Here is a 14239-nt window from a genome sequence, read left to right on the forward strand (position 1 = left end):
CCTCGGATGTCTCAGAACATAGATTCCTATCAGAAGAGCCACAACCTGGAAAGGTGTCACATAGAGAATCACTGCAGCAATCAAGCAGAATAAGACGAATAGCGCTGTTGCACGCGGATCACGCCAGCTTAGCAAAGACTGTACCCTCTCTCCTTGAGTTGCAAGATCACCTACCACTGTCTGAATCCTCCCAGCAATACTCCTCAACCTGTCATACCTCATCCTGACAATGTCAGATGGTCGGGAAGTAGGAAATGTGTCGAATTCTTCATCAAGCTCGTCGGGATGGGCTGAATCAGCGTGAGAGAGACGTGTGTCCATGTGAGGAGGATGCCTCGGTCTCCAACGGTAATACCAGACACCGATTAGGAAGAGGTATAGGAAGATGGTGGGCAAGATTAGTTCCGGATAGAGCACAAGGATTATGAACAAGAGATGGATCAAGACTGTTGTGATCGGATTCTTCCAGTTGCAGATCTGTTCAAACCATTTCCCTACTGCGATTAACCCACTCAAAACTCCCATAATCCTGAAAAAGTTTGCTTTGCTTCTCCGCATACTCCACATGTGAGAACCCACATCAAGCATATACTCAACTACTTCTTTCCTTAGTGGCGGTTCTGCTCTGGTCAGCCTCATCGACACAATCTGAGTCGCTTGATGCCTCAAGTTATCAAGCTGGCTAACCGTTAGAGGATGGATGTAGTGCATCTTCGGTAAGAGAGGCAGAGAGTACATATACATCATGTTGAGCAATGACGAGCAAGTGAACCTCACAGCCAAGTGGATTTCTCCCATTTTCTTCACTCCGTTAGGATGAAGCACCAAAAGAGGGTATGAATGTGTGTAAACTCGATCAGTCTCAAGAGTAGAAAGCCTGATTCTTACCTTCCCAATTCTTGAATCTTTTGCTCCTCCGTTCTTCTCAGCTCCATGGAGATGGCAGTTATCAAAAACTCCAACTGTAACAACCGTGCAGGGATCAAAAACCTCCCAAGTATACTGCTCGTTCCATCTTGGGGTAAAGCTGTCAATGATTGTCCGAGTTCGAATCCATTTCTGACCGTACTTCGCCACACAATACGCATCCGTGGTTCCCCTACCATCTTTCGTCTTCATAGGCATCAGACCCGTCGCATTTAGTATCCCCAACTCCAGAACACCGATGTTAGGCTTCCATAGTTGCTTTGCTGTTGGTCTAAGATCACTGCTGTAATGCGTAGACTCATCAAGAACGTGGTACCCTCCTTCCAAACAAATTCTCATGTGAATCCTGCTAGCGAATTTGGTCTCCTTCTTCTCTCCGTCGACCATAATATGCTTCTCGAGATTATACCACCTGCTGTTCACCGGTCTGTGGTCAAATCTTCTGTCCAAAAACTGCAATGGGATGGCACATCTGCCCAAGACTTCATCTTTGTTTGGAGCAACTCTGTCTTCCACGCTGAGGATCAAAGGTTCCTCAAATGGCTCTGCGGCTACAAACATCAAATCCTCATTCCACATCGGATTAATAGTCCTGCTTTGAGACACTCTAGTCCTCAAGGCCTGGTTTCCCATGATTGCCTTCACATAAACCTCAGGATATCTCCCTTTATCTCCCGGTATCAAATCTTGAGCTTCAATAACATTAACCCTGAGGTACCAAAGCTTAGGAGATAGATAAACCTTGGAGCGGATGTTGGCAAGAGCATCAGATCCACTAACAGTAGCAGCATCAGAGTGCCAAGCTTCAGGGAAAGCTTCATCAGCTTGAGTACCAAACCAAACAGCAAGCATAAGCTCTCCCCTAACTTTATCACTTTTCCTATCCTCAAGCCTATACCATTGTGGCGCAAGGGGACTATCAGGAGGAACTCTCTTAGGTACTTCGTTCAAATCAAAGATAACACGACCAATCAAATCATCTTTGACAACATCCTTGTCCTTGACAGTAACTTCAAGGAAAGAAGCTTGAATCCTATCTTTGGAAAAGGCGAAAACTTGATTCCACTCAGGGTTAGACTTCTTCTCGAAATGACGAGTGGTTCCTTTGTAGTTGCCAAGCTTAACCTCAACATAAGGGTCACAACTACCAGTGAGGTCTTTACCAGGTAACTCCTTTGCCTTGACGACACGAACATAAAGATACTGCATTTGCTCAACAAGGTCATAAGTGCTAGTAAGCTTATCACCAGAGATTTTGCCTCCGCCGAGATGAGGTCTCGTCTCCTTCAAGGAGAAATCCTCAGGAGGTGGTCTCTGCATCTTGCAGACTTTGAGAAAGGTTACACTACTAAACAAAGTTCCTTCACCTAACCACCAAAAGAAAAAGAAAAAACGATTAGTAAAAACATTTCACATTCAAAACTGCTGAAAAAAAGGGTAACAAAGATTAGAAACTTACAGATTAATCGGTGGGTGGATCGGAGAAGACAGCTCTGCTTTCTCTACTTCAAATCACTAGATCTGAAACCGACAACACCATTTTAAGATGAATTAAGTGAAAAACAAAAAAGAAAAAGTTGAAGAGAATGCAGAGAAAACAAAGAAAAAAAACTTGGGGAAAAGATTCTCGAATAAAGCAAGCATCGGTATATTACTAGTTTTTTTTTATCTAGATCTTACACACACACAAATAAAAAGAACCTCGTTAGTATCTCCGAGACAGAATCATCTAACGGCACAAAAGCATGAATCAAAACAAAACATATAAAGGTCATCGTTCAGAGTTCAACTTCATCGAGAGAAAACACACTTCTTAATTTTTTTTTTTCTGTAATCTCTTCTTTCGATTTTTTTTTGGTTACTCGATTCAATGAGAGAGAGAGAGAGACACCAAACACAGAAAACGACAGAGAAGGGAAAGAAAAAAAAAAGCTGAGAGAGAGAGAGAGCATGCGAGTTGGAGAAAACAGCCATTAGAGTAGGTTACAACCAACAAGAAACAAAAAAAAAAAACAGAGAATCGCCACTACTAACACACAAAAAGCTCAAAATCCATGGAAGACAAATATGCAGGGAACAAAAAAAACAGTTAGGCGAAAAAATCATCCCAAAAAAAAAAAAAAACTAAAGAAAACAAACCTTAGATCTTCAAAAGAAATAAACGATAAACACAAGAGAGAGTCTGTCCTCCAATTATAAATAAATACTCCTCTCTTCTTCCTCGTTTTTTTCAACCCCAATTTAATTCTATTTTTTAATATAAAAGAAGAGGAAGAAGACAAGTAGTAAAAAAAAGCAGAGGGAGATAGATAAGGGTGACTGGGGAAAGCTCTAGAGAGAGAAAATAAATACTTGAAGAAGAAGGAGAGAAAGTTTTATTTCTGTGATCTCTGCCTTGTTGTTCTCTTGTCTTCTTCTTCCTCCTTCTCTCTCTTTCCTTTTGCTTTTTCTACAGTATCCTTTTCTTTTCTTTTTTACTCGGGTGGGTGAAAATTGAAATACCCAAAATAAAATTAAAAAAGTAAAAAACACACGCAAGGCACTGTGGCACTACTAACAAGTGGGGTCTACAATAAAAAAAAAAAAAAATCACGCAAGACATACCCTTCCCCCGTTTTGAACACGTGTGGTTTGAGATATACGACGACGGTTCTTGCGTAATCTTTCAACGGTGGTCAATTTTAAAAAAACTAATCCCTTTATGGGATGTTTAGCCAGTCGAGTTATTTCATAATCAGTTGTGTTAACTCGAATAATGCAAATAGACTTGGCCACTAAATAAGAGATTAAAAACATTGTAGAAGAAGACGTCTCATTGGATTCCTCGGGTGATTTTTTTTACCGTTTTATGTTGAAGCAATATACGCCAGTACTCACATACGTTTACACCAACAAACCCGTATTCACTTTGCTTTATTTTTGGACCCCCCTTGGTCCTTACTATATTACATTACTACTAACAACAACTTATGGTCCCATTTCTTTTTTATCTTGTTTTCTGTTCTTTCAATTTTGTTCTTTCAAAATTTACCTTCAACGTCTAAACCTCATTCACGATCATAATTCTTTCATTTATGTGGTTTTTGTGTGAATAGTCATGTGCATGTTCTTTTCTTTATATAGGATCTTATCTCCGGTCATCCAAACAAACACACAGATAATAGGAGTTTTGTTTTGTCAATGTGCAAGCAAGGTCACTACTTTTGCTTCTTTTCAACATTATGTTGTCCCTTCTTACTAAAAATACATCCTGATGCGGTTAGGTGAATAAACCATAGAATACTTTGGGTATAATTCCAAATATATATGATATATAGGGGTCTTTGTGTGGATGTTGATAAGTTATTTTATAGTAATGATATATATAAACAAATATAAAAAATGTAACATTCATCAGTCCTCGTATATTTATTTCTGTAAACTATAAAAATTAAACACGATTATCTTGCTAACGACTAATATATGGAGTAAAAAATAATGAGTTTAGAAAACCACGATTATGAATCCAAAATAGGTATACGGACAAAAATGTCTAGAGTTGGACTGGACAACCTTATATAGTACTTAAATTACTTATGTTTTCTAACTGCTACCTGTAGTTATTAATACTAACTTATTAGTATTTCACTATCTGCGATTAGTATAGAATTTATCTTTGATTAGTATCCCATTTATTATAGTTGAATCGAAATGGTCTCGATCGTGTTCTTGTGGAACCTTTCACTGCTCATCAGAGGCCGTACGTCTTTTACTTTTTTCGTTCTATCTTTATATATGACGTGCCACCGATTAAATTAAGCGAGAATGCTTCTGCCCCAAGTATTTGCTAACTAATTTAATCAAAAGTATTTGCTGCTTTACACATACCACCAATAATACTACTTTTTAAAGAGGAAGATCTTGGTAGTCGTCGCGAATGACACGTGTCACTCATGCTTCCCTCGGATTTGTTGAGCTTCGACTTGAAGACTTCAAAATTCCACCGTTTACCACCGACTTAGATTATCATCAAACTATTATGACAAGTGTTACAAAGAAGACAAATTTTGCTAAAGTAACACTTTGTAATCCATTATCTTAATTATCACGCTTTTAAAAAAAGAATTATATGTTGAATATGAGCCTTGCTCCCAATAATTACAGAAGTCCAAACAGAAAACCTTTGAGAGTTTTAGGCATGAAGTCTTGGATCTGACTTATCTGGCCGCAAAGGCAAAATTGTCATTTTATAGAAGAATAGAGGAAGCTCTAGGTCACTGGCCCACTATATATATCAGATGTCATTGTCAGAAAAAAAGGATCCACTTTTGGGGGAATTAGAGAGAAGAGTTTTTATATTCGTATTAAATGCGCCTAGCTCCTTAATTGTCATTTTCTGTAAACACTCTCTTCAACTTAACGTTAATAAAAGGACCAGTTCCGATTTATCCCCATTGATATTCGTATTATTTATATTGTCGATTTCATACATCAACAATTTGGCGCCCACCGTGGGGCTAGACGGAATCCTTTCATTTGACGAATAGAGTTTGAAGACAAAGTCGTTTTCGGAAAACCAGCAGCATGTCTCATACCGATCTCTTTCGCACCGCGACATGAAGTGGGAGAGCGGGGCCGAGACGCCTCACGGTCTCGGCCATGACAGATGACCACAACGGTGGTGGCTGGCGGCGACGTAAGAGCTGGGCTTCTCCGGGAAGAGGCGTACGGAGGAGGAGCGACTCACGGCTTTGGTCGGCTTTGTGGCGACGGAAGGGCTAAGCACGCGCAGGTCGGTCCGGCCGCAAAGAAGCAACACCGGCAGAGTAAGCCGGCCGGATCTAGCGGCGGTGGCGAGGCGACGCGTCGAGATAGTCTCGGTGGCGAGACCATGTCTCTCAAACGAGGATAAAAAAAGAATAAAGAAGGAAAAAAGGGAGAAGGAGAAAAGAAGTTTACCTTTTGGAGAGGAGAATAGAAAGTTAGCAATAAAAATTAGGTCAAAGGGACATATATATATAGTGGGGACCACCGCATTGACCGAGGTAAAAAGGAAAATCCTAGTTTTGAAGCTATCTCTACCTCCTGCACCTCGGGAAACGTGCAGAACACGCAAAACTCCCGTTAAAACCCGAGTGATCTCGAAAAACGTGTGCAAGACACTATTTACCTCGGAATATCCCGGATACCTCGTAAAACGTGCGCAAAGCATTATTCATCCCGGAATATTCCGGATACCTAGAAAAACGTGCGCAAGGTACTATTCATCCTGAAACTTCCCAAACGCCTCGAAAAATGTGTGCAATGCACTGTTCGTCCAAACATTTTCCGGAAGGCCATGAAACTCTCAAAGATCTTCTGTTCATTCTGTAAGACAAATCTAGAGACATGGAACTGTACCCGACGAGCTCAAGCATGCCATCGCTCATCGGACTAGGGGGACCCTTGTTGGATATGGGCCTTGCCCGTAACAATTATAGAAGCCTAAACAGAAAACCTTAGAGAGTTTTAGGCCTGAAGTCTTGGATCTGGTTCATTTGGCCGCAAGGGCAAAATCATCATTTTACAGAGGAACAGAAGAAGCCCTAGGTCACTAGCTCACTATATATATTAGATGTCATTATCAGAAAAAGGGATCCACTTTTAGGGCGATTAGAGAGAAAAGAACTTTTATTTTCGTATTAACTGCGCTTAACTCCTTAAATATCATTTTCTATGAACATTTTTTTTAACTCAATGTTAATAAAAGGATCGATTCCAATTTATCCTCATTAATATTCGTATTATTTATATTGTCGATTTTATATACTAACATTATATAGTAGACTTGTAGGACAGAGAGGGATATATAAACAACTCTTTTTATTTATTTCTCGATTACAAATAGAGTGGTTAATGCGTTAAAACTTTCTAACCTCTTTCTCGAGAAGTTTAAATACAACGTTTACAGTAGCAGTAACTGTTTTGTCTTTTTTTGTGTAACGCATGTCAACTATGTCAACTTTGACATTTGGACTGCAAACATCTCAAACGTTCACGGTACTTGTGTTGTGTCTTGTGTGCTTTACAGTTCGTGGCTTCAACGATTATCTTTCTATTTAGGCAGCTAGTTGTGTTTTTCTTCCGTCACCTGGTCTGTCTGCCGAAACTTCCCATTTTTTTTCTCTTTTATTTCCATAAAACATCCAACAATATATCTTAATTAACGATGGCAACTTACAACAATAGGAGTAATGTTTAATTTTGTTCTTAACAATGTTTTAGGTAACAAAGTAGTACTAGTAGACTAGTAGTACTGTTTATTTCCCCTTGACTAGTACTACTGTTTATTTCCCCTTGACTAAAGAAACTATGATTATTACCTTTATCTTTTTAGACTGCGTTTATGTCCTAATTTCTTACACTATTTGGCCTAACAAAAAAAGATTAAATGCGAATTGCATTCATTTCGATGGGCCTCTCATTTTACATAACTTATTGTTATCACCGTTCATCTGACGTGTCAAAACTCCGATCAAAGGTTAAATCTACTCGTATATCCAACGACCAAAATAGGAGGCGTACGTTTCGTAACATACACATGCACACACTGTAACAGCCTCTCTCTCTCTCTCCTCTTCCCCTTCAATGAAATGATTCGTCACCCAAAGAAAGATCTGCAACTTCACCACCACCGGACCAGTCTCTCTCTCCTCTCTCAATCTCTCTCTCTTCTACCTCCTCGCGCGACGAATCAATCAATCATGACTGAAGAACAAGACCTCATCGACCAATCGCCACCACCTTCAGCACCCGACCCTGAACCAAACCCGAACCCCAATCCGAATTCAGTTATCCATCCGAGACGTGTGTCTTTCGAGCACGGGCTCCTCCCGATCCAGAAACTCGTTTTCACCGACCCGATCCAAACCCTAGCTCCTGTCAAGCAGAAGCTAGCCGATGCCGCTTCTAATAACCGCGTTGGATCGGCTGCAATCGCCGACGTTCTCCAGATCTCCGGCGACCATGCGCGTCTCGTTCTCGAGACTCTTGGTTCCGTTCTTCATTCCGAGTCCGACCCTCTGGTTAAGGCCAAACCTGAGGAAGTTGATTCCGTCGGAGCTGATTTGCGGGATCTAATTTTGTTTCTGTACATTCAATCGTATAAGAAGTTGCTTCCTAGGACGCACAAGGACTCCGCTGCTGTGGCTGATGTGTGGCCATCCACTTCAGCTTTTGATGGATACTTGTCTGCGTTATCGCCAATTCAGGCAAGTTTCTTACTTTTTTTTGGCTCTCTCATTGTAATGTGCCTCTAATACGATTCAAGCGCGTACGATCTATTTGGTATTGAAATGTAAATTTGTAACTGGAGTATGGAATTGGAACGTGCTAGCTCTATTAACGGACTTACAGAGAATACGTTATTTTCCATTTTGCGTTTGGTTTAACTAAAATTCTGCAATGCAATGCAAGTTGTGAAGTTTTCGGATTCACTCGAAGCTAAGAGTTAAGCAAAATTGGAAATTTGTGGTGGTTAATTGAATTTGATGGCGGGTATAGTTTCTGGATATGTGTTCGTAATACTTCTCAGTGGAGAAGATTCATGTGTTAGTAACGGTTATTGACTTATTGATTAAAATATGATGAACTATTAGTCTTCTTGTGGTGGAGGTAATGCTGTAACGCCATTGTATTGGAACCATGCTTATGTTAGTGATAAAGTTAGGTGTATTTTTGTATTTCGGCCCAGTCTCCATTCCTGTGATATTCTNAACAATGTTTTAGGTAACAAAGTAGTACTAGTAGACTAGTAGTACTGTTTATTTCCCCTTGACTAGTACTACTGTTTATTTCCCCTTGACTAAAGAAACTATGATTATTACCTTTATCTTTTTAGACTGCGTTTATGTCCTAATTTCTTACACTATTTGGCCTAACAAAAAAAGATTAAATGCGAATTGCATTCATTTCGATGGGCCTCTCATTTTACATAACTTATTGTTATCACCGTTCATCTGACGTGTCAAAACTCCGATCAAAGGTTAAATCTACTCGTATATCCAACGACCAAAATAGGAGGCGTACGTTTCGTAACATACACATGCACACACTGTAACAGCCTCTCTCTCTCTCTCCTCTTCCCCTTCAATGAAATGATTCGTCACCCAAAGAAAGATCTGCAACTTCACCACCACCGGACCAGTCTCTCTCTCCTCTCTCAATCTCTCTCTCTTCTACCTCCTCGCGCGACGAATCAATCAATCATGACTGAAGAACAAGACCTCATCGACCAATCGCCACCACCTTCAGCACCCGACCCTGAACCAAACCCGAACCCCAATCCGAATTCAGTTATCCATCCGAGACGTGTGTCTTTCGAGCACGGGCTCCTCCCGATCCAGAAACTCGTTTTCACCGACCCGATCCAAACCCTAGCTCCTGTCAAGCAGAAGCTAGCCGATGCCGCTTCTAATAACCGCGTTGGATCGGCTGCAATCGCCGACGTTCTCCAGATCTCCGGCGACCATGCGCGTCTCGTTCTCGAGACTCTTGGTTCCGTTCTTCATTCCGAGTCCGACCCTCTGGTTAAGGCCAAACCTGAGGAAGTTGATTCCGTCGGAGCTGATTTGCGGGATCTAATTTTGTTTCTGTACATTCAATCGTATAAGAAGTTGCTTCCTAGGACGCACAAGGACTCCGCTGCTGTGGCTGATGTGTGGCCATCCACTTCAGCTTTTGATGGATACTTGTCTGCGTTATCGCCAATTCAGGCAAGTTTCTTACTTTTTTTTGGCTCTCTCATTGTAATGTGCCTCTAATACGATTCAAGCGCGTACGATCTATTTGGTATTGAAATGTAAATTTGTAACTGGAGTATGGAATTGGAACGTGCTAGCTCTATTAACGGACTTACAGAGAATACGTTATTTTCCATTTTGCGTTTGGTTTAACTAAAATTCTGCAATGCAATGCAAGTTGTGAAGTTTTCGGATTCACTCGAAGCTAAGAGTTAAGCAAAATTGGAAATTTGTGGTGGTTAATTGAATTTGATGGCGGGTATAGTTTCTGGATATGTGTTCGTAATACTTCTCAGTGGAGAAGATTCATGTGTTAGTAACGGTTATTGACTTATTGATTAAAATATGATGAACTATTAGTCTTCTTGTGGTGGAGGTAATGCTGTAACGCCATTGTATTGGAACCATGCTTATGTTAGTGATAAAGTTAGGTGTATTTTTGTATTTCGGCCCAGTCTCCATTCCTGTGATATTCTGATTCCTGTTTGTGGTTTACTGGTATGTTTGGTCTATTGTGTCTTTTCGAAATCAGTCATCAAATCTTAAGCTTTTTCAGTTTTTCCAACAGTCATTGTTCTTTGGTATGCAATTCACATGGGTTTAAACAACTTTACTGGAGTTAAAAGTGTTCGTTATTTTTCTTTTTCATCATCTGTGCAGCTTGTTCGGAGCAACAGCCGTCGGTTTATGCCATCACAAGCTGATGATGAAGCTCATCAATTGTCATATCTGCAAAAACATTTAGCAAACATCATTTCTCTTCTTGCAGAGCCTGTTGAGGGAGAAGGAGATGAATCATTGGTAAGTTCTAATCTTCTTTATTACCCGGGGAGTGTCACTGTATATACTTTACAAGGGTATAATTTTGGACGGTATGAAAGAGTACACAAGTCTCAAGCTAGATGCTTATTCCATGATGATTCAAACTAGGTAATTGTTTTCTTTGTGCAATATCCTTCAGGTTCTCTCTATGGAGGCTTTTGAGCACCTGGGCTTTCTTGTTCAGTTTGGTGATAAGGGATCTGATGTATCTCCATTGAGCCAAGCTACTCCTTTTTTTGCAAATTCTGATCCGGATATGCCCGCTGTTCCAGTCCCCGCATCCCAAGTGCACGACTGGCTTCTGCAAAACATAGCTTCCGCGTTAGAAAGCGTTACTGAGAAAATTTCTGGAAAAGAGAACGGGCCTTCAAACGCTTCTGATCAAGATGATGCGATGTCAGATGTTGGTGATGCTCCGAACAAGGTTGCACCTAGTACTAGAGGCCCGTGTTTAATCGAGGGAGTCTCCAAGGCTTCACTTGTTAAGCAGGCCTCCGATTTAAGGGGTAGATCTGTGAAGGTATGCTGTGAACAACTATCTTGGGTTTAGTATAGTTGGACTATTCCTAACTCCATTTTTCCTTCTAGTCATGTACTCTCTGTGCACCAATGTCATCTCCATGTTCTGTACTCTCTGCAGGTTGTCAATTGCCACGATTCTGTAATTTACCTTTTAGCACCATTGCGATATGCTACTGTGCATGGATGTTCTGATACCACTATAGTTCTGGGAGCTGTTGGAAAGGTATGAAAACAATGCTCCCTCCTTCTTTATGGAAGATAGTCAAGGAAATAGTTTACAAGTTCTAATATCTGCCGACTTTTACTAGCTGATGCAGCAACTCTATTTTCTGATTTATTTTGCAGGCACTAAAAGTTGAGCACTGTGAGAGAGTCCATGTGATTGCAGCTGCCAAACGAGTGTGCATCGCCAATTGTCGTGAATGTGTATTCTTCTTGGGAGTCAATCAGCGACCACTTATAGTTGGTGATAACCACAAACTACAGGTGAAGCTTCTAATAAGATTGAGGTTTAATTTACAAGTTTTATGTCATGCTGCTCTTAATTACTTGTCTGATATTGAGGTAAATTGTGAAGCGGATAGACTTTTTACTAGCTGTAGTTCTGTTAGAATGTTGTTTTGGACATGTTATTGAGTCTAGTGGAAACAACTTCGAGGGGTTGTCTGTCTCATTACGTTACGCAATCATGGTGTTGAAGAATTAATTCATTATGGATACCTATAGCCAGACGTATGCTTCAAGAAGGTCTCACTGTTTTTTTATGAATAAAGAGTACGGGCGTTGACAGATATTGTTCAGATGAGTATGGGCTTCTGTTGTTCTAATTTGTTAATTTGCTGACATCATTTTGACTTTGTTTTCAGGTTGCTCCATATAATACATTTTACTCTCATTTGGAGGGGCACATGAGTGAGGTGGGGGTTGAGCCAACTATTAACAAATGGGACAAACCGTTGGCACTGGGAGCAGTGGATCCACATGACTCACTGTCACATCCTGCCGGTGTCGCTGATGCACAGGCTGAATCAGCTGCTTCTGTAGACCCTGACCAGTTTGTCAACTTTTTGGTACACTCTTTTTGTTGGTCTAACTTCTAATTCAATAACTGGAGATACTGTTCATGAAGCATCTAGTGACTTGTTTATCTGTGGGATCAATGTCTATGTGTTGCAGATCCCAAACTGGTTTAGCGGCGAGGATATTGGTTCGACAAAAGACAATCCATTTCAATTGCCAGATGCTTATATGGCAGCTCAGCAGAGAAACGTATGTCTTTATTTCAGTATGGAAAAATGTACTTTTCTTCCATATATTAGCCTCTGATCTTGTAATTCCATTTTTTCTTTCTTTTCTTTAGCTTAAGAACTTTGAAGAAACAAGACGGTCGCTAAATGAAGCACCTCTGGAAGAAAACCGGAAACGAGAGGTATCAAGTGCACTCCATGTGTATTTCAAAGACTGGCTCTACGGTAAGAACTTTCTCAAAATCGATCCCTACTCTATTTTTCGTGCATATATTCTTTAGGGTTTTGACTTGTTTCTGTGTTTCTACGGCGTACCTTACAGCATCTGGAAATATAAGGCAACTCTATTGCCTACAAGGTGACTAATAATGAATATATAGACCAAGTGGAATATGTCTCATTCGTTCCTGTAGAGCTCCCTCGATCATATTTGGCATATTGCTAGTGAAGAATCCCTCCCAAGACAAAAAAGAAGAAGAAAAAAAGAGAAACCAGCCTGATTTGTAGTTTGGAACCAATACGCACCACGTAACTTATCTGCACAGAATACTTCCTTTAAGCTTTCCTTTAGATTATTATTTTTTTTTCTGCTTTGGTCATGTTTAATTTTTGTTTCTTTTGACATTTCCAATCCCTCGTTTTTGAAAATCTCAGCTTCAGATAGAGCATGATGATTTGAATTGTTATAAGTAATAACTTGTAAGCAAAACTTTTTTTTTGAAATACTTCGTCTTGATAGATTTAAGAGAACTCAAGAGTAGGCTACATGTTAGACGCAATTTTCTGAAGCTTTAGAGCCCAAAACATTTCTCATATATGTATGCAAAAACTATAAAAAAATGATTTATTGTAGAAATATGCAGACAATGGGAAAGTTCATGAGAATATGAACATCTCCAGATGCAAAAACATAAGGACATGGAAGAGAGATATCAATGAGCTGATCATCTAGTATAATGCGTTCTCATTAATTCACGGTGTAAGTATAGTTTCTATAATTCTTCTATCTTCACACACCAATGATCACAAACCTGTATTGTATAAATATGAGTCAAGACTTCGCTATGGAGGCCCAAACTATGTTTGGCACTCTTTCAGTGATAGACTGACAGATTCTTGGAACAATTGAGTTTGTATCACTTCCAGGTGATGAAACTCATGATGCTTCTAGTTACCGACTTACCTCCTAAGATAAATTGTTTGGTTGCGGTGTATAAATCTGCTGTTCCAGTGTTCTTCAGCGAAAAGACGGTAGAGCCAAACAAAGCCCAATTAGTGCCCAGTTAGGCCCAATTAAAGCTCTTGAGTTAGTCTCTTCTTTTCTTTTATTTTCGTCCTCCGCATTGTCGCAAGCTTCGTCGGCAATGGCAGAATCGACGAGAAATCTGACTGGCCTTGGAGGAGAAGCAGCGAAAGAAGCAGAAGACAATGATGAATACATGGGAGACTTATCTCAGTTTATTCCACCTGAACTTACCCATGCTTCCAAAAGAAAGGTATTTTTCAGAACAAAAGCTTTCAGCTTCTTAGATATTACAATACCTATCAAGCTCATGAGTCCAAATTCGTCTAATTGATTATGAATATCTGAAAATTTCGTTTATTTTCTATGTTTTGTTTGATAGTTGAGTGAGATTTTGTGATTCTAGTTTGGAATTTAATTTTTAAAACCTAGTTCATGAGTTGATCATATGAATGCTTTTTTTTCTTTCAGGAATCTGATAAGAAACCTGTAATCGTTGAACCATCTCGGAAGAAGTTAAAGAATCTCAGCTGGCACGAGAGGCGAAGGTTAGAGAAAGAGAAGAAACAAATAGAAGAGGATGAACAGACATTGGCTCGTATTGTAGACACTCCAATTGGTGAGTCTAACAAAGGGTTTCAGCTATTGAAGCAAATGGGTTACAAGCCAGGTTCTGCTCTTGGTAAAGAAGGCTCAGGTAGGTCTGAGCCAGTGACCAT

At 40.0% G+C, this 14239-nt stretch overlaps 3 protein-coding genes across 7 annotated transcripts in view; 2 read left to right on the plus strand and 1 right to left on the minus strand.

The window, feature by feature from the left end:
• The window catches only part of LOC104792083 (FT-interacting protein 1-like), a 5323-nt gene extending 1997 nt beyond the window's left edge, over positions 1-3326 (minus strand). The window contains exons 1-3 of one of the 3 annotated variants that reach the window (XM_010518122.2): positions 3067-3326; positions 2387-2448; positions 1312-2294 (exon numbers count right to left, since the gene is read on the minus strand). In XM_010518122.2, coding sequence (XP_010516424.1) covers positions 1312-2247 — 936 coding nt within the window. In that variant the 5' untranslated portion in view covers positions 2248-2294; positions 2387-2448; positions 3067-3326. Of the gene's footprint in view, positions 1-8; positions 2295-2386; positions 2449-2628; positions 2959-3066 lie in introns of those variants that run through there. The other 2 variants (XM_010518123.2, XM_010518124.2) reach the window with 2 other exon arrangements.
• Positions 7528-13032, plus strand: LOC104792084 (TBCC domain-containing protein 1). Of its 2 annotated transcripts, none has more exons than XM_010518126.1 (9): positions 7528-8156; positions 10347-10487; positions 10648-11028; positions 11149-11253; positions 11376-11516; positions 11897-12100; positions 12207-12299; positions 12391-12502; positions 12600-13032. In XM_010518126.1, the coding sequence occupies exons 1-9, from the start codon at positions 7539-7541 to the stop codon at positions 12641-12643; spliced, it is 1839 nt and encodes a 612-aa protein (XP_010516428.1). In that variant the 5' UTR covers positions 7528-7538; the 3' UTR covers positions 12644-13032. The 2 variants fall into 2 exon arrangements, with proteins under 2 accessions (XP_010516428.1, XP_010516427.1); XM_010518125.1 differs by lacking the exon at positions 7528-8156 and adding an exon at positions 9034-9659.
• The window catches only part of LOC104792085 (G patch domain-containing protein 11-like), a 3500-nt gene continuing 2824 nt past the window's right edge, over positions 13564-14239 (plus strand). Inside the window, exons 1-2 of one of the 2 annotated variants that reach the window (XM_019246880.1) lie at positions 13564-13773; positions 13992-14090. In XM_019246880.1, the coding sequence (XP_019102425.1) occupies positions 13642-13773; positions 13992-14090 (231 nt within the window). In that variant the 5' untranslated portion in view covers positions 13564-13641. Of the gene's footprint in view, positions 13774-13991; positions 14222-14239 lie in introns of both variants that reach the window. The other variant, XM_010518127.2, reaches the window with a different exon arrangement.

Source organism: Camelina sativa, chromosome 6 (genome assembly GCF_000633955.1).
Source record: "Camelina sativa cultivar DH55 chromosome 6, Cs, whole genome shotgun sequence".
Lineage (NCBI taxonomy): Eukaryota > Viridiplantae > Streptophyta > Magnoliopsida > Brassicales > Brassicaceae > Camelina > Camelina sativa.

Bases quoted from the DNA above. Each gene is read 5' to 3' on its own strand.
- LOC104792084 (XM_010518126.1), top strand. From the start codon at position 7,539: ATGATTCGTCACCCAAAGAAAGATCTGCAACTTCACCACCACCGGACC. The intron at 11,517-11,896 runs GTGAAGCTTCTA...CTTTGTTTTCAG, and splicing joins GTGATAACCACAAACTACAG to GTTGCTCCATATAATACATT. The intron at 12,101-12,206 runs GTACACTCTTTT...TATGTGTTGCAG, and splicing joins ACCAGTTTGTCAACTTTTTG to ATCCCAAACTGGTTTAGCGG.